Raw genomic sequence first — 20,394 nt, forward strand, 5'->3', positions numbered from 1 at the left:
AAAATTTTGGTTTGATTGATTGAGATGGTTGAATTCAGGACAGTTTTATCCTTTTGGTTGCAGGGAGCAGGGCCTGGTGCTCGGACTATTCTCCTTTCCTGGTTTCAACGCATGTCAAAGCACTAAACACTGGGCTGCATGCGTGCAGGGAAGGACAAATACCACCCGCTCCCACAGCTACTTGGGGTTTAACCTCCTGGAGGCAGCTGGGCATGGGAGACAGTGTTCATCACACTGCCAAAGCAGCTGTTCTCCTCTGCTCAAGGAGAGAAGCAGTGGGACCGGGGGATTAAGACTAAGGAGAATCTCTAGCCTATGCTAGATGCATGGGGAATGGAGCCCCCGTAATCCAAGAGGAAATGGTTAGTGACCTGCGACACCACCTAGACATACAAAAGTGTATGAGGTTGGATGAGATCCACCCAAGAATACTGAAGGAGCTGATGAAAGTGCTTACTAAGCCACTTTCCATCATTTATCAGCAGTCTTGGCTATTTGAGGAGGTCCCACTTGACTGGAGACCAGCAATTGTGATGCTCATCTACAAGAAAGGCTGGAATGAGAATCCAGGGAACCACAGGCTTGTCAGTCTGATCTTGGCGTGAGGGAAAGCTATGGAGCAGTTCATCCTGAGTGCCATCAAGTGGCAATTACAGGATGGTCAGGTGTTGAGGCCCAATCAGCATGGGTCTGCGTTCCCTTAGTGGGGTGAGGAGCAGGAAAAGCAGCTTACCAGTGACTCCACCATGTTGGATTTGTTATTCCGTAACGTCTTCACTATGTGGAACACATCAATGATATTCTGCTGTTGAATCATTTCACACACACTGCAGATGGCACAGAAGGTGCCGCTGCGTCCCCCACCATTCCTGGACACAAGAAAAGAGGCAACATGAAGCTAGGCAAGGCTGAGGGAATGGAAGGAAGCACTTCTTGCACAACAGCTCAGACAATACATGTAATGGGAAAAGACTTTAAGCTTTCGTTCAAGGGTTTCTAAAAGTGGAGACCTGCACAGCAGGAGACAGGGATGGAAGGGCTAAGCCAATTTCTGGCATTGGTGGACAGGGAAGCTGCAGAGACTGCTGCTCCTCACTGCTCTGGGACCCACAGCAGCTCTGTGGTCAGAGCTGGACACGTGGCAGTGTTGCTTTGGTTGTGTCTGGGCTCCAGTCATGAGATATACCTATAAAACAGAAAGCAGCAGAGCTTTTTCAGCCACAATTTTTCTCACCACAATCAGTAAAACCTCTGGGCCAGAATGTTATAATGTAGCACAGTATTCAACTTGAGGTGTATTACAAGTGTAATGTAACTTCATTTTCGCCACCTGAAGCCTGGCAAACCACCAAATTTCCAGATCCATAATCAGTGCTCTTCAAACAGCAATTCAGGAAGTTACAGACATTTTCTAATTCTACTTACAAGCAGTGGACAACAGTGCGTCCGTCTCTCCCATCATACTGTTCCTGCCACTTCTCCAACCTTCTGACCACCTTTAGGAGGGAACGTTTGGAAGGAGGGGTGTCCCTGTATGCTGGCCAGCCAATATACTGCAGGTGCTGGACTATGCGATATCCATCCTGAGGCTAAAACAAAGTATTTTCAAGATGCTAAACGGAACATGGCAGGAAGCAGTGAGATAAACTAAAAAAGGGGGTGGCACTGGCTACATGGCATCTTCCCCTCTGAATCTGATATCATCGATGTTATCACCCTCCACTCCAGCTACCTAATACAGTGGTAAAAAAGGGAATTTTGGTAATCCAAATAACAATGATGACCTGAGGTATTACAGAGTCAGGGAGAAACTAGTTGCACAGTTTTGGTTCCAGTAGAGAATAATGTCTCACTGAACTGTAAAAATAGATCAAATACTTCTTTCCCATATTAGAGCTTTGTTGTCCTATAAGAAGTAAAAGTAAAGAAGCCCCCCAGATCTCTGGGGGACCGTGACAGGAAAGGATCTTCATAAAGATTTTAGCAGTAGCTATTGGTGTTGAACATAGATGGGTGCAGAGATCTGTGAGTTCACAGCAGTCACCCTGCCAGCTATGTATTTCATAGAATCACCAGGTTGGAAAAGATCCACAGGATCATCAAGTCCAACCATTCCTATCAATCACTAAACCACGTCCCTCAGCGCCTCACCCACACATCCTTTAAACACCTCCAGGGAGGGTGACTCAACCCCCTCCCTGAGCAGCCTCTGCCAGTGCCCAATGAACCTTTCCGTGACATTTATCGAGACAGTCACAGAACTTTTGTTGTACTAGCTATATAACTTGAAGGTTTTCCCTAGTCCAGAGGCAGCTAGCCTGGGGTACAGGAAGGTGAATATCTAACTGATATACCAGATTGTGTACTTGGACCACAAGGTTCAGTTTGCAATGCCAAGACTGCATTGCTGCACAGGGTCTGACCATACAATCAGACACTGATGTGCTAAACAGCATGGAAATTTAATTTGTGGAGCCTGTTTCCACTTCTGATTAGAAAAACGAACAAAAAAAGAAGACATTATCAATCTGGGAAATAACTAATGAGAGAAAAATTCTCTACTGAAACCCTTTCCTGCAGCCCTGACTTCTCACTGTCAGGGTCCAGTGGGCAAATAAACTTTTCTTCTATCATTTAAGCTGTCCTGGGGCTGAGGAATACAGAGAAAGAGTTGCTTACAGAAATAACAGTTGCTTATTTATAGGAAAAACAGTGACAATTGGGAATCCCAGTCTACCCAGTAAATGTTACATCTGTCTTCAGAGACACTGCATAGTAGTTGACAGATGGAGAGCTGCTCACACTATCTCAGTTTATTTCCTACAATACTGATGGTTTTATATTGGCTACTAAGTGATTAACCATTCTCAAATATACACAGAAAAATGCTTTCCATTTAAATACAGATTTTCAGCTCCTATTATCCACTTTCTTCCTTCAGCCAAAAGTCTTTTACCAACACAGACTGATGCAATTAAATGTTAAGTAAAGGAAGCAGCTACTAAATTCTACAGTGGAATTTTGTTTGTAGGTGAGAGATTCAGCATCTCTAAATTACAAGTCTTGTTTCTGCCTCTTCCTTGTGCCAAAATATATATTTGAGAATAAATACGGAATCTGATATTTCACTGATCTTACCCTGGCCATGTTGCAGATCCGGAATATTCGGTTGATGATATCTTCATCAATATCTGCTGAAACAAACTCTACTTGAATTGGGCCATAACAACAGGATGTCTTCTCTGGCCAGTACTGCATGCAGAGCTGGAGAAAATACCAAAAGAAACAAAAAGCACCTTAACTATTAACAAGGAAATAAATATTCAGTCTTCTTTCAAGTTTATAACCAGCTCATAATATATAAGCAATTTTGTATTACATATATTTGCTCAAAGAAGACTTAATTCTACCCCAGTAAAAGGGGTTTATATCATGAGTATGAAGAGAAAAAGAAACAAATTTTAGAAGCTTGACTTCCTCTCCCCCCCCTTATTTTATGAACACTGTTTGTAACCGATTGAATTCTGGAGTGCAAATGTGCAGGTGAGGTGACTGACAAAAGAAGCCTCTGTAGGGATATAGATTGCAAATGAACATTGAAAGATTAGTGTCTGTAAGAAAATTTACTCGGAACCACATAGATTTGGTGCTAATGGGGAATCTGTATATACGTTGAGAACATTAACCTTAATTCAAGAAAAGAGGAACTTCTGTTGTCTGTGAGATGAACTCTTTAGTTTTCTGACTCTACCAACAAGCAGGGGAGTGAGAACGAGTTTGCTCTGAGAGCAATGAGAGCAGCTCCAACTGCAGGGTGGACCACAACTACATTTCTGAAGTTTATGAAGCAGGTTGGAAGTCTTTATTCTTATGCTGATATTACTGAATTGAAAGTACAGGAAAAAAAAATTCTATTCACACAAATTACAATCTAAGTATTTCAAATCCATCTGGAAATAGACCATGGTGAGAAAATATTTTGCATGAGATCTCATTAGCAGTTTCTGCTGAGATTGTGTTTCTTCCTGTTTTTTCTTCCTATTTTCAAGTGTAATTTTTTAGAAGTTTTGAAACCCCCAGATGCTCATTTGAACTTGATCTCAAGCTTTTCAAGTTCAATCATTGCCAGTAATAACGTCAAGTGTGTGCATGCTACTGCATTAATTCTCTATTCCTGTTATTCCTTTGATCATATGGGTTTGAAATTGGGTGGGATATTCATACAATCTTATACATCTTTGCCCTTGTTAGTTTTTCAAGATTAAGCAAGCCAGCAAAGACCACATACGCAAGTCCTTCTTTGAAGGTTGTCTTTACTCTTCATTCAGATTTTCAAGCAGCCTATAGATCTCCTCTCAGAGCATCTGTCCAGCAGGCGAGGAGATTTGAGCCGTGCAGGTGCTTTAGGTAACAACCTCAAGGTGCATTGGAATGAAGGAAAAGATTAAATATTTCCTTAATGTTGAAAATCCGCTTTTCATAAAGCGGCTCTGTGAATAGCCATATATCCAAATGTACATACAGTGCCTAAAAATGTCTCTTGTATTCTCTGACCTCCACACGGTTTTATTTGCACCTTTTCCCTGCATGGTGGATTAAAGGCTTGCTTAGCTATTTATTTTAACTCTTTTCCTCCCCACAGCTCGGGCACAGCTTTTAAATACACAGTTTTTGCACTCGTGTTCTACTCATGGAGTTGAGTAACACCCCCTGCTCATACACACAACTATGGTATCTGTACACCAAGGATTTGTAGTGCATAGGGTAGAGCACTTTGAGCGGGCAATAATGAACAGCTAGACCAGGACAACATTGTCATACAATGCAGTGCAAGCACGATATCATTAAGGTTCCTTTCTAGAAACATCACTTTCACAACTGAACTACTGATCTACCTGAGGGTAGAAAGGCTCTTCAGAGGAGTCTGGGCAGGCTGGATCAATGAGCCAAGGCCAGGGGGATGGGGTTCAAGAAGGCTCATTGTTGCATCCTGCATTTGGCCCCATGCAGTGCTGCAGGCTTAGGGAAGAGTGGCTGGAAAGCTGCCTGGGAGAAGAGTTAGTCAATAGAAGACTGAACATGAGCCAGTTGTGTGCCCAAGTAGCAAGCGATAGGAAAAGAGGAAACAGCCTCAAGTTGCACCAGGGATGCTTAGACTGGATATTGGGAATAATTTCATCATGGAAAGAGTTGTTAAGCATTGGAACAGGTTTTCCAGGGAAGCATCCGAATCATCATCCCTGGAGGTATTTTAAAGACATGCAGATGTGGTGTTCAGGGACATGGTTTAGTGAGACTTGGTAGTGTTAGATTTGCAGTTAGACTCCATGATCTTATGGGTCTTTTCCAACCTAAATGATTCTATGATTCTAAACTGTCACATCTTGCCTTGAAAGCTCATGAGATGCAAACTTTAAACTGGTTGTGGTTTGGACATTGACTGCAGATTTGAGGTAGGTGACACTATTCTAGAATAATTGTCAAAGTGACTCTGCATTGCTAAATCTCCTTTTCTCGTCCTACAGAATATCTCATCAAAACAAAACTTTTCTAGGAAAAAAAACAAAGCAGGTTAAGACTTGTTTGGAAAGAAAGTCACAAGAATGACACTTGCTGAGGCTGATAGGTTTGTGCCTACCAAGAACGAAGAGTGACAAGGGATACCATTTTTAGAAAAAGCTTTTTTTTTTTTCTTTAAAGTGTCAGAAAAAAAAGGGAAGGATGAAATGTGCTCCTGCATTCAATGCCAAGACATAGAATCAGACAGGATGAGTCAGGGAGAAGACAGTAAAGGCACAGCACATCCAGCTCCCCGCACAGTGGTGGGACTCTGAGGGTCACCAAGGGATCCTGCTTCTGAGCAGGGCTCTCACTGTGATTAGAAATGAAATCCTGTGTCATTCACCCTGAAGGGAGATCCCCTCAGTGAATGGGGTGATTGGTCTCTCCATTACTATCCAAAAAAAAGAGATCAATAATCTTGCTGCCTTCAAATGTGGTAAGACTTTGAAGACAGAGAATAGACAAACGAAAAATTAATCCATGAAGTACTAGCTACTTGAGGTTTCCTCTTCTCATATTTAACAAGTGCTGTAATGGGTGAATTAGCCATGCCAAATGTACTCTTCACACAAATTGCATGATTATGCCTTTATGAAAGCTGTTATCTTCTGCCACTCATCAGCAAGGTGGCTGGAAATCTTCGTACGGGAGGAACTGCAGCGGCTCCTCTCCTAGCAAGCTCAACTCCTGAAAATAACGATGTGTTTAGTAGCCAAGAAACCAGCTTACACATGGCACTAGAAAGAAAACATGATTCTCCAGAAACTGTGCAAACCATGTTCTCAGTACTACGGAATTGTATTGGAAATGTCGGGGAAAGACTCTCCTAATGATTTCAGCATCTCTGTTGGTTTTATTCTTCTGGAAACACCACATGAATTGGTGAGCATGAAGCACACTAGGGATGTGGTAGGGAACAATTTTTTGAACCAAAGACAAACAAAAATAAAGCGTGTTTGGGAGGAAGATTTAGGCCCACAAACACAGTTATTTATATAACCCAGCTAATTGCCGTTAGATCAAACAGCCTTAGAAGGAGCCAAGCATGTGGACTTGCTCTTTGCTGTACCCTAAAACAATACCTATATTTCCTTACAGTTCCCCTTCCAGTAAGCTTTCCAGCACCTAATGGGGGCTCCTGGAAATCTGGGGAGGGGCTCTTGATCAAGACATGCAGAGACAGGATGAGGTGTAATGGTTTAAAGCTGAAAGAGGAGAGATTTAGATGAGATATTAGGAAGAAGTGTTTTCCTGTGAGGGTGGGGAGGCCCTGGCCCAGGTTGCCCAGAGCAGTGGTGGCTGCCCCATCCCTGGAGGGGTTCAAGGGCAGGTTGGATGGGGCTTGAGCAACCTCATCCAGTGGGAGGTGTCCCTGCCTGTGGCAGGGGGATGAAACTGGATGGGCTTTGAGGTCCCAACCCAAACCATTTTATGATTCATTGCTATTTATTGGTTTGTGGAGAGAGGGAGCATGAAGATGTCAGCCAAAACACATTTAAAACTGTCTGGACTTGCAAAGAAAGTTACATGACAGAAATGATGAAAAATCACTTACCTGTGCTGCATCCATCTCATTCAGCATCACGACCGAGGAGCAGTTATAATCAAACACCAGCCTCCAGAAGTCTGCTATGGTGTTGGGCAGAGGGTGTTGGGTTACAATAAAGGCAGCAGGTTGCTTGTGGCTCTAACAAAAGAATAAGATTAGTTAAAAAAAAAATTCAATCAACTTTTATTCAAACGACTATTATACCCGGGAGGGCATGGCTAGGCAATCTGAGCCATTTAACCAGATTATACAAATCACATATCCTTCTCCTTGTTATCGCTCTGCAATGAATGAATGTCTCATAATGGGATTCTTTTGCTCCCAATGAAGACATTTCATTAAAGAAGTGTCACAAGAGCAGAGATTACCCAAATCAATTATTTATATTTTGAGACTCAGCAAATAACACTAATTCTACTATTACTACTACTACTACTATCAGTAATATTATAATAATAATTGGAAAGAAAACAGCTAGAAGCAAATGCTATCCTTTTTGCTGCAATGGTCTCTAGGAAGTACAGAAGGGATTAGCCCCTCTGTTTGCTGCTGCTTCCCTGGGGATGTAGTGGCACATTTAGAGCCCAGCCATCCTTTAAGAGCTTGTGGTGCAATATTCAGAGCCCCTGACAATGGCGTTTCATTTCTGACACTGTTCTTTCACCTCAAAAAAGCCCTCTGACCTCAATCTCCCTAACCACGAAGGGGAGGAACTGTACTCCTAACCTCTGTGGGGCTGTGTTAATGAATGTTTGCAAGGCACTTCGAGATGAAAGGGTACAAGCTCAAAACTTTATTGCTTTCCAGCCATGGCAGGCTATGCATAAATGAGCCTACAAGCTGCACAGTCCTTTATGCTGTACATCTGTGAAGCAGGCTTGATTCAAAAAGCACAATATTGCTGGGTTTAAAAGAAAAAAGAAAAGAACAAAACACAGTAAGATTTTGGATTTAAAGTAAAGAAATAAATAAACACCCAAAGTATTAAGATGGTTATTGTGGGGACTTGCTTTTTCTCTTCTGTATAAGTCAGATGTGGGTGGAAGTGCCGAGCAGACCACACTGGGAAAGGGAAAAGGTGCTGTGCATGCTCAGCATCAGCTTGCAGGGCAGCTGTGCTGTGCCTGAGTGTGCACATGAGAGGAGGATGAGAAATGAGGTGGAAAAAAGGAAAAGGAAACCGTTTCCTGAGAAATGATAAGATGGAATAGATTTTCCACTTTCTCCCTACTCTGTATTTCAAACTTAGGATCATCAGTATGGGTCAAAAGCTATGTAGTACCAGACAAATATTGGCAACATAGTGCTAAAGAAAATAGTGATGTTATGTTTCTGCTGTGGTTTTAAATTGTGCACCAATATAGCAGATTGGCTAAACTGTTGGCTGGAGGTAAGGTGTGTTTGTGTGTTTTGATATTAGGAGAAAAAAGAAACATGCCCCACCAGTTCTCTTTGCTAAAGGGAAGGAACCAGGTTCACTGTCCTATTTAAAGGGAAGGTGACAAAGAGGTGTTAATTACTCATGTAAGAGAACTTGAGTAGGATCTTAGGAAAACAATGACAACAGAGTGGGGACATGGACTCATGTCTTTCTTCAAGCCCCATTCATTAAACACAAACCTAGTGCTTGACTCAGAGATGTGGCTAAACAATTACGTTCAATTTAGAGGAAGGTAAGGGACAGTATTTCTCCTTTCTTCTTAACAAACCATTTTGCAGATGCAAACAGGGCTTTCCAATGATTCTGGTAGGTAAGGTCCTAAGGTCTGTTTAGCTGAAAGGAACAGAGAGCATGAAGAGGAAATGTGGCAGCAGTAGCCCCTTGACTGTATTGGCAAAAGCTAACTCAAGGCTGTGTTTTAATGCTCTGCAGTTAACAGACCAAGAGAGTCTCCAGCACAGTTTCAGCTAGGAGCCCAGAGTAAGTGCTGAGAGAGGGTTCAATTGGACTTCTGTGTCTCAGGTTAATTTTGGTGAACACAGTCCAAAGCAGCTGGCCTTATTGACTTCTTGGGACAATCCATTCTTCCAAATCCAGGCTGTAACCCATTCTAGGTGCATCATCACCCCTTCCTGCTCTAGCACTTCTTCCATCACAGCTTTCATGTGATACACAGAGCAAGCTGCAGTCAAATAAGGTTTGGGAAGAAGTTTAAAAGAAAGAGATAAACATGAGAAATCTGTAAACAAAATCATCAGCACTGGGACTGCTTTGTCAAGGGTTCCTCAGCACGTGCCTGCCTCAAACAACGAAATAACTAATGATAGCTCAAGGCAATATAGGATGGAGGATTTCTTGTAAGTCTGTGCTCAATACGAGACTTCAGAGATGAAGTTATTGGAAAAGACAGATAATTTTTAAAGCCCATCCTCAACAGGAACGCCTATGAAAATGTGGGATTTGGGCTACTCCACTCTGATTAGGTATTTTTATTTTTTCAGAAGCTGCTGATTCCTCTACGGAAGGATGAAGGAGAGCCAGAGAACTTCATAGTGGCTGAATTTCAATGAGGGGAAAAATTCCTTTGGACAAAAAAAATTTAATTTGCAAGAATTTTGTGGGGAAGGATAAAAGTATTAGCAAAGTGATTTGAGGTACTGAGGGCTGAAATGTGCAAATACATTCCCAGTCCTTAAGAAACAGAAGAATAGATTGTGCTTCTGCAGATCTGTCAAAGCTGGAAAAACACTTTGAAGAACACAATTTCCTTAGGTATATTTGCAATGAAAACATCACAATCTTTCTGAAAAAAACCTAAAATTAATTCCATGACCATTTGGCTTAACCTCTTAAATGCAGTAGCATCACTCTTTCTGAAAGACTAAAAGAATAGACAAAATTAGAAAAAAAAACCCCAACACTGCTAGGGGAAAAATGATGACATTGTACCCTGGATCATATTTACACATTCTTCAACTGCAACAGTGACCTTCAAGACATTTTTGTCCAGAGGCAGTTAGGCACCACAGCAGAAAGAAACCATCAACATAATTTACCCTATAACAAATGACCTGTGCTGTGAGATTCTACCTTATAAACAAAGCAAGAGAAAATGCCTTCGGACAGATTCAGATCAGCTTAACTCATGTTCTTCAGCCTTAAAGTAATTTGCACATTTGATCCCTGTACTCCCATATTCTTAATCGCGTGAGCTCACATAAATCACTTGCTCCACACTGCAAACTACTTTTTCCAAAGAGCTGACCTGGCAAACATATCTTTTCCAATTTATATGACAATCAAAGTTGTTTTACTGCATCTTTGTCCATCTGCCTTACAACACAACCTCAAACTGCCTGCTCTTGAACTTCTGAGTCAAAAATTATTCACCAATGTGAGGCAGAATCACAACAGTGGTGTGATAATCAGAGTCTGGATGACACATTTCTGTGTGCCTTTGCCCAGGTTCGAGATATCAGACTCAGAAACTGCAATTAAAAAAGTTTTTTTTTACTTTCAATCCCTTTTTCTTGGAAAAGTATCCTGAGAACAAATCAACTCAATGCAGACCAGGATCAGTGAGGACAGTGTGGTGCTGCTTACATCCATGAGCGCAGCATTGATGTAGTTACTTGATTCACCATCCACGGAGATGAGGAAAGGCAGGCACCGGTCCAAGGGCAACACATCCATGCAGCGGTTCTTGTCATGGTTCCTTGGCAAAAGACCAATGCTGCAATCTTCCGGCCGAACACGCGGTGTCACAATATTGAGAGTCTGTGAAAGGGGAAGACAAAAAGGGAGAGACAGACAAAAGCAGGTTGAGTGTCTTTGAATTTACTTCTAAGAAGGATGCCATCTGCACAATATGTTTATTTTAAAGGTACTTTGGAATCTTTGGTTTCCCAGAGAATGAAAGAGTAGGAGCACTGAAGGAACTGTTTGCTGTTATAATACATTACATCTCGCACATCATTCTGAGGTTCTTTGCTGAATACCATAAGCTCCAGCATAAATTGAGGGCACTACACACCCACTACCAATTTTCAGTTCTAAAACCCCATAGCAGTCAGATAACATAATCTAATCTAATCCAAAGTTTAGAAACAGCTGGCACAGGTACAAGTTGCAGTTTTGACCCAGTCATGGAGTAAAACCTGCTCATGTTTCTACCACCCCCAGGGTGGCAGCATGCATCCTTCTCCCTCTTTGAGTGGATAAAGTGCAGAAGTACCCTGAGTATTGACCTAGCTCGCCTAGCAGGTCACACTGAATTCAAATCCTCTGGTCATTCCTCAGTAAAACTGCTGATTTATCTTAACAATATATATAAAAACCTAAGAAAAAAACACTGTGGGTTTGTTTTGGTTTTTTTATCAGGAAAGTCAATCTGTTTCATGTATTATTCAGCTTGTTACTTTTGGAGTAGCACAAAATCATAGTTTATGTCTGGAGTCTTGCTGTCCACCTTTCCTACTGCTTGACACATTGTATTTCTTTAAATCTAGTTTTCTTTGGTGTTATCCATTCCTGAGGCCTCCTGACAAATCAGTCCAGGTTGGTCAGCAAGGATCAAAAGCAGCAAATCAAACCGAAGGTTTCTTAAACACTGTCGCTTAAGTACATCAGTGGTTATCTGATGTTATTCTACTTTCACTTGTTGCTTGTTCTCTTCCTGAGCAAAGCCCATGCATTCCCATGAGCAGAACATAAAATATTTAGGGGATAAAAATTCTTACAAAGACCTTGACTTCAGCCACAGAGAGGTTATGGATGGAGAACGGAGGAGGGTCACCAATCCAAGATAAGAGAATATGTCAAAGCATAAAATTTGAAATAACAGATGTTCTAAATCATCAGGTTCCACTTAAAAGTCCTTTTGTCTAAAGGTGGAAAGCAGGTAGTCTGTTTGGGGAAGCAACATGACATCTCAGATCTCTGAAGAGTGCAGACAATTTGGTAGGTGGCTTGTTGGTGATTTAGTACTGTCTACTTTATGTCGTTCCCCTCTCTCCCTTTCTGTTTCTGTACTTATCCAGATTACAAAAATTCCTCCGTATGAGCTTTTGCATGTTTGGACAACAAGTAATGCATGAGGAATCCATCCAGCCTTACCTGAGGGCCACAGGAATCTGACTGATACCAACTGTACTAACAGATCTAATATTGGATCAACTGGTTCATAAAGATTCTAGCAAAAGGTACAATCTTTTGTGTTAAATCCAGACAATTAGGGCTGAGGAACTCTCCAAGCCAAAATCCTGTAAAAATAGATTCTACAACTAGGCAGAGAATCAGCCTGTTATGCAAAGCACAGCGGAGTATTTCCTTCCCAAGTTGTTGCCAGCCCCTGGCAGCTCAATGAACAAGCACGCGGGCGACAATCTTGTCTCATCTCCTGACAAAATAAGACCAGCAAGTGGTAATTTTTTTAATAGTGTAACAGCATTTGATGAAGTTTGGCTTTGGTTCCTTCATGCCAAGCATCCAGAACCAGGAACCCTTTTATAGATCTGATATCACTTGATACAACCAAATCTTTTTTTAATTGAACTGTCATCAGTTGAGATCCACATTCTTTATCTCACTATACCAACCCTGATGATTCTCTGTAAGGTTTCAGATAAAAACCACACATTCTCCCTTAGTGTAGAAAGGGAGAAGAGGCATCTGACTCATGACAGGGCTCCCAAAAGATGTTCTCTGGCTGCAAAAGACACATTGCTGGCAAAAGTAGAGGGAGGAACACATTTCCTACAATTAAAGGAATCTTCCTACTGCTAAGAATGACATCCTCTTAGCAAACAGCAGAGCTCTCTTTCCCGTTAAACTCACCTTGCCCAGATTTCCAGAAATATTATTGGTTTTGGTGTTGGTTGAAAAGCCTAAAGGGATTTACAGATACATGGGGAATAAGGCTGGGAAGCTTAGCTCACTGGTCTGCAGGACAAGTTCTCCGCTGTGCGAGAGGTACAACTGCACGGGTCTTATAGCTCCTGTGTCCCAAGCCCATTTATTGGGTTGGGGTAAGCAATGGTGGAAGGGATCTTGTTTTGTTACTTCCCCATGTAAACCACGCTACTCTAGCACTTGTAAGTTTTCCTACATATCATCTCAGTTCTCACCATCAGGTAGTCAGAAAAATATACACAGTGAGCAGAGGGATTCTGTTAATTGAAAATTAGTAAAAGAGACAGTAACGCTCACTGAGCTCACTTTCTCCTCTGTATGAAAGGACATCAACAAGTTGATTGTCAAGACTTGGAAGCAGCATGTGAGCCATGAGAATGGATAATAAGGAACCCTGAGGCATAAATGTTTCTGCATAAATTACAGAAGAAAATGAACAAAAGAATATTTGTTGAAACGAGAAATACAACGTTATCTGCAAAAATTAGTATCCTTGCTCTACTGAAGTGATGAGGAATTTTTCCTTGCCAAAGGCAGAACGGTCCATGTCAAAAACAAATCTCTGCCTGATCCAGCAGTAAAACAATAAAAATCAGCTGAAATCAGACCTTGACTCAGAGTACCCCTTATCTGCTCTGTTGGAAATTGTAGAATAACACGAAGAAATTTATTAAACACCTTCAACACATCAACTACAATGAGTGAGACACACATAATTACCTGAAATTCATCTTTTATCTGGCTGGAATTGGTCTGTGGATCTAGTCTGCTGATGTTGTAATATATGGATCTGAACTCACAAACTGGAATGGCTGTGTTGCCACAGAGACATGCCTCCAAAATGGCATCATGGACAAATACATACTGCTCCTGCAGAGGGGAAAGGATAAGATATTAAAATCATATATTCAATACAGTTCATGAAATACCGTGCTTTAAAAAAAAATAATCATGCCTAATATGCATATTTGGCTCTGTTTCACGTGAAGACAAATTACACAGTGTGCTATGTGACAGCTTTGTGAGCATATTTCATCCATCATTGAACGTGAGGTTTCATGTATTCATTTCAAATTTACAAGTAAAATGGGAAGTCACCGCTCTCAGGAGCACTGGGACAAAAGGAGGGTGGGCTGGGAAGGAAACCAGGTTGTGAAGCTTTTCTGTTCACAATCATGAGGCAACGGTCAGGAATGGATTGTATTTTGGACCTATGATAACACCAGAGAAACAGAGGTACTGACAGGTCTGCTCCATCTGTCTCTTCAAAACCCCTGGATATATGGGTAAAGTTCTTTCCTTGAACTAAATAGGAGAAGTCCAACAAAGTTGAAAACCTTTCTCTGTTCCAGTCTATTATGTGTCCCTCAGGAGGGGAAGGCATTGAAGCACATACATAAAACTTGTGCAGCAGGATAACAGTTCCACAGAATTTTGTGCAGCTGCTAGATTCTATGTGGTGGAGCAGCTTGCTTAATCAGCACCTAAACCTTGAATCAAGAACGTTTGATTTGTTTGGCTTGAAATTGATATAAACTGCGTTCTATTTGAGTCTGCAGTATACCTATGAATGAGTCATGAGAGGATTCAGGAGCTAGGGTATTTTTTTTATTTGACTGTGAGAATAAAATTAATCAGCAATGCTAAGACCTTAACTTCAAGGTTTGCCCTCCTGTCTTGGAAACCCTGAGAAGCTGCCAGTGAATGTGATTCGGTGCACATCTGGTCATGTTCAGCCACCGAAAGTTCTGTATAATCACATCACGAAGGAAGCAAGTGTTGACTTAATGAATTGCTGAGCTCCTGTTGAGCAGAGAAGCTGACAGGAAAGCAGTACATCCTAAGCAGAGACCTGCTGGCACCTACCTCTGTCTGCACCAGATTGACCCTCTGGGATCGCAGCTCTCGCACACAGTTAAATATATCCACCACGCCTTCGTTCTCTGCCATGTCAAGCATGATGTCGATGGCAATAAAGCACCCTGTTCTCCCAGCCCCAGCACTAAAAAAAAAAGAAAAAAAAAAAACACATGAGAGTCTGCATGTGGAGAGGCAGGACTTAAAGGAGAAGAAAAAACTGTATCAGAGACACAGCTCTCTTCTCTCAGAAGCTGCTCTGCTCTCCCTAGTGGGTTGATTTTTGTGTGTAGCTAAATTAGCTTAGGATTTAGGAGAATGAGGTGAAAGGAAATTTCTTGAAAGAGAAATGGACCCAGGTAGCAGGAAAAAAAAAAAAAAGAGAAAGCTTTATGCTCTTGAACACCAACAAAATATTATTATATGAAAATAATCATTACTGTTTTACAGGTCAGTTTACCTGCACATCTGTCATCACATAGGATGTGGGAGAGCAGCCTCCAAGTTGCAAATAGACACAATTCCAGAATTTTTCTTCCATGGGACTCTTTAAACATCATGCACGTATTTAATCAAGTGGGCATGAGGAAAGAGCCCTCCACCTCAAACATTCCTTTTCCCTTTTAAATCGAGAGGCGTTTGGGTCTTGAGAAAGGTGATTTCAAGTTGTGGATTGTGAAATTATAGAGAAAGGAGCTCGAGGCTATTCAGATCCTTCAGTTTAGACCCCCCTGCTGCTTGTGAGAATTGGACCATCTCCTTCAAAACCGTGTTGTCACTGTGTCCTCCTCCCCTCCTGGGAAATCATCCAAGCTGTTTAGGTGTGAAGGATAGACAGAGGAGAGCGTCTCTTCACATTACTCCAAAGGAAGAAGGGAAACTCAGCTCAAATCAGGGAAACTTCAGTTGCATGAAAGCTCCAGCAGAGCCGAAAGCGAGGAGATATGAATGACCATAAATTAATGGACCTGATTAATCAAATGCTGAATAGAGAGAAGATATTTTTCATTTGCAGAATTTTAATGAATAAGTGGCATTTCCTCTCCCTTTATCTCTCAGCTTTTCAGAATTTTAACAAATCGTTATAACATTTCTATATTTAGAGGAACCTGGCACTTCATAAATATCGAACAGTGATATCATCCAGCCAGGCATCGGTAGGAAGAATTTGGTAATTACCACTTAAAGCAAGTCATTAAAATTCAAAAGCAGATAAATAACGGAGAGGAAATGGCATATAATTCATTAAAAAGTGAAGGATAAAAGATTTCTCTGTGCTTTCTTGGTGACAATGAACCAAGTTTAGACTCCTTCATGGCCAGACCCATTTCACAGCATTGAGGTAGCTCTGAGCTCTGAGTGAATGCCCTTCTGCCAGCTCCTTGGGCTTAGCTCTGTTTAATTATAAAACTGATTACTTGCTCACTAAACAAAACAACACACACACCCCTACCCCAAATTGTTTTCAAAAGGAAAGATTTAATTGACTTTACTTTTTAAAGTGGTGTGGGATGTACTTTCACTAGGAGGTAAATGTCTGTGGACTCATTAGGGAGGCCAAGATGCACAGTGACTGCCATCCAGATTCAGGAAGACAGACTAACAGAATCACACTGCTAAACCATCTCCCTAAGTGTCACATCTACAGGTGGTTTCAATAAGACAGTTGATGCTGGTACAAAGCTAAAATGCATCATGGACGGGGTACAGAAATGCAAAGTTGCTATAAAATTCCCAGTCTTTTTGCAGCCATTGTCCCTTCAGCATGAGGTTTGTTGTAGATAGTGTCTGAAATGGCTGTTCCAGATATTTACCATTTTCCCAGCTCTTCTATGAGCATCTAAGAGAGTATCGGCCATCGGAGAGTCTTCTACATTCTAATGGCCCTCTCTGACTTATTTATATAATCTCCAATTCATGCCATCCAAACTCTAGAATTGTCACTACAGAAAAAAACCCCACCAAATTCTGCTTTGTTTTCTGGTGAGGGCCACAAATCAAACAAAGCATAGTTGATTATTGCCAGGCAAGAAGAAAAACAAGGAAAAAGCTGATGGAAGAAAGGCTCAAAGACCACACATACCTGCAGTGCACAACAATGGGTCCCGCTTCTGGGGGATTGAGAAACTTCACTTGACGAACGAAGCCCAGGAGGCCCGTGGCATAGCAAGGGACCCCATGGTCCGGCCAGCTGGTGAAGTGGAATTGTCGAATCTCTCGGATCTCATGGTAGCCTTTCTGAGGAGACAACACAGCCTCTATTTTTCTTCCATCAGGCTGCAATCAGCGTATTCCGATCGCTTCTCTTTTCCCTCATGCAGAGGACTGAACAAGAACTTGCTTCTCATCATATGCAGGGTTGTGTCTTATGCTGCTTTTCACTCTGAGAGTGTTTAAGCTGAACTCCAAGTACAAATGAAAGGGGTAACACACAACTAGGGGCTATAAAGGTGAATGCCAGCTCCCGATGTAAACCTGTGATCTTAGAGTTCAAACCCATCTGATTAGAATCATAGAATTACCAGGTTGGAAAAGACCTACCGGATCATCAAGTCCAACCATTCCCATCAATCACTAAACCATGTCCCTCAGCGCCTCGTCCACCCGTCCTTTAAACACCTTCAGGAAAGGTGACTCAAGCCCCTCCCTGGGCAGCCTCTGCCTGTGCCCAATGACCCTTTCCGTGAAAATTCTTTCCCTACTGTTTAGCCTGAACCTCCCCTGGCAGAGCTTGAGGCCATTCCCTCTCGTCCTGTCCCCTGACACTTGGGAGAAGAATTTCACAGGGTGACTTCAGTCCCAGCATATCATGACTGCACTTATCAAGCCATAAACCACCAAGAAGTTACTCTTAAATCCTTTTTGAGGCATTGATGCAACAACCTGGTGAATGAACATGTAGAAGAGTGGGCATGTCCCAGGCAACAGATTTTCTGCCACCTCCTGCCAGAAAAATCTCAGTTTGAGATTACAGCTAGAGGTAGAAAGGGCAGAAACCAGTATTTCTGGTGAGACCAAGTTATCAGTTCATGAAAACTGACTCCACTTGTATATTCCCTGCAAAGCTTAACACAGAAGTATCAGTTAGCTGTGACGTGTTATCATACAGAATATTTACCTGAGGTCCAGCAGCAGGTCCTCTAACCTGTCAGATTTCGGCATTAGCATTTCTTACCAAGTTTTCCAGTGAATTAATGAAATATGGGACTGATGTATTCAAAAACTGAAACAATATTCCCACGGTGGCTGAAGTTCATTTAGCAGGAATTTCTGAAAAGCTCTAAAACCATTTACTGAGTGTTTGGAGAGCAATTTTGTCAGACCTGGAATGCTCTAACACTTAGACTTCCCATATCTAATCACACATAATAAAAATCTTCCAAATCCTGCTGGTTTGGGGATAATTTTTATATTCTCGCCTTTATTATATTTTTGTTTCTGTTGAAAGGGGGCCCTACCTGGCATTCAGTTTAACAGATGCCTTTTTTAATGTGTAATTTGCCACCATGAAATGCGATTGTTATTATACTTGACATACCATCAACTGTGTGTTAGTTTTTGGATGCATTTAGACTTCATGCACTGTGGATTCTACTCTTGTGGCTCTATCAAGATGTTCATGTAAAATCATTTGTCCAAAATTGGAAACTCTGTCAAAAATTTAGGTTTCTTAAGTGAAACCTGTTGAAATAGTAACAGCTCCCATCTCCAAGAGCATTCTGTATATGTTTCCCAGAATTCACATTTCTGCAGTGTTGTATCAAGTTTTCATCTGTCAGAAGATTTCCTTACCTTTTGCACAGTAAATGTGCGTATGACATACTCTGCCAATGGTTCTGTCTCAATTAATGTGACTTTAATATCTCCATAGACTTCTGTGTCATCTGGCCAGTATCGAACACACTTTACCTGAGGGGAAAAAGGAAAATTTTGAGAGAAACTAGCTCAAGTTGCATCAGAGCTGACCTACATTTTACCCCATTTTCAAGCTAATGCAAACTGGGCTGTCTTCTGATATACAGACCTTGTCAAAATTAACTGTATAAATTAGATCAAAATTCCTTTGCCATATGTAGAAACCACAGGGAGGATTTTTTCCAACTTCCTCTGTGTGAATACAAATGAAAAGGATGCATTTATCTCCTTTTCTTTAAGACAGTCTTCCTTAAATTTCCATAGATGCCCTGACCATATATTACATTTACAGAATATGCGGCAGTCTCTATTACCATCCTCTTTGAGAAAAAGATATGCTATTGCTACTGTATTTCTGAACTTTCTCTGTTTAGACAAGGAATTTCAGTTCACAGGGATTGTGAATACCTGTTGATACATTACATTTGTTTGACTCTAAGCTCTCCTTATCCAATGTGAACACAAATTTGACATTTTACCAGCTGTGAAAGCCTTCATCTAAGGCTCAAGAAAGAAATCTCCTAATCAGGTAACCAGCTTATCCACTTCTAGAAGGCATGTGCAAAACTAACGGTAGAAATTAAAGCCAAGGCTGTGAAGCTCTAGCAGGGATATTTAAACTAACAAAGACCTTTAAATCACTAAATGCTCTAGCATAAAAGAGTGGAACAACATCTAAAAGCTGAATCAATTAGCTGCTGAGAAGAAGGTTTCATGTTCCAGTCATAAACAGAAGGGTTTTTATAAATATTAAATATGATTAATGTAGGTTTCTTGGGTTTGTGGTCTGGTTGTTTTTTTGGGTTTGTTTTTTTTTTAAAACAAATGCATTTATTTGAAAATAAAGTGTCAGAAGAAGGTAAAATAGAATAAATAATGATAAATGAACAGAACCAGCTGGCGTTCAACCGTGAGATCTAGAGGAAATCAAATACAAAGCATTTGAATTACTAATGGATGTGAGTAAACGATCATTTAAATTTTTCTTAGTACCAAAGCAATGAAAGGTGATAAACAACAAAGATTTTTAAGAGCTCCAGTTTCTGGGTTACAGTGTCTCTAAACCAAAGATGACCAGAAGTAGGAAGAATATGCTGGGGGAAAGCCAAACCCGCTGTGCTTTTTTCATATTCCCTGAAGACTAACCTATGCCTTTTGAATTATTCATATTTGTTCATATAGTGAGCTTTTGCTGACAGAAGGACTTCTGGTTCCTCTGAGTCCAAAAGAGCAAAGCAGCAGATATTGAGGAGGCCAATGCTGCTGGGTGACCTCAGGATCCAGCTGTGCACAATCTCACACCACCATGGAATAAAGATCTTCTAAGGTGATTGGAAACTCTAGGGTTTGATCTGTCATTTAAAGAGCTCACTTGGTAGTTTGAACACCAGCCACGTGTTCTCTCCCCTCTGTATTTTTGTGGGTAGAGAAGTACTCCAATTATCCAGATAAAGAATAATTATTACTGAACTACATTTTCCCTTCTGTACTTAAAAAGGAGACAGCTTCTCAGCTAGCATAAATTTGTATAACTCTGCAAAAGCTGAGACTTACACCAGGAACACAATCCTTATTAGTCTAGAAGGGAAGCAGCTAAGTATTCAAAAATCTAGTATTTTAGAGAAAAACCCAAGTGGCTTAATTCATTCCCTTACTGCAG

General features: G+C 41.2%; 1 protein-coding gene across 8 annotated transcripts in view; it reads right to left on the reverse strand.

Annotated features, from left to right (window-relative positions):
* PTPRT (protein tyrosine phosphatase receptor type T) overlaps positions 1-20,394 on the reverse strand; it is a 451,009-nt gene that overhangs the window by 3,851 nt on the left and 426,764 nt on the right. For all 8 annotated transcript variants that reach the window (XM_069871726.1, XM_069871724.1, XM_069871722.1 and 5 more), the window contains 9 exons: positions 18,612-18,728; positions 16,903-17,057; positions 14,829-14,964; positions 13,683-13,832; positions 10,656-10,829; positions 7,118-7,249; positions 3,139-3,264; positions 1,426-1,589; positions 734-869 (listed from right to left, as the gene is read on the reverse strand). In XM_069871726.1, the coding sequence (XP_069727827.1) occupies positions 734-869; positions 1,426-1,589; positions 3,139-3,264; positions 7,118-7,249; positions 10,656-10,829; positions 13,683-13,832; positions 14,829-14,964; positions 16,903-17,057; positions 18,612-18,728 (1,290 nt within the window). The remainder of the gene's footprint in view (positions 1-733; positions 870-1,425; positions 1,590-3,138; positions 3,265-7,117; positions 7,250-10,655; positions 10,830-13,682; positions 13,833-14,828; positions 14,965-16,902; positions 17,058-18,611; positions 18,729-20,394) is intronic.

The sequence above is a fragment of the Phaenicophaeus curvirostris genome, chromosome 18 (assembly GCF_032191515.1).
Source record: "Phaenicophaeus curvirostris isolate KB17595 chromosome 18, BPBGC_Pcur_1.0, whole genome shotgun sequence".
In the NCBI taxonomy this organism is placed as follows: domain Eukaryota; kingdom Metazoa; phylum Chordata; class Aves; order Cuculiformes; family Cuculidae; genus Phaenicophaeus; species Phaenicophaeus curvirostris.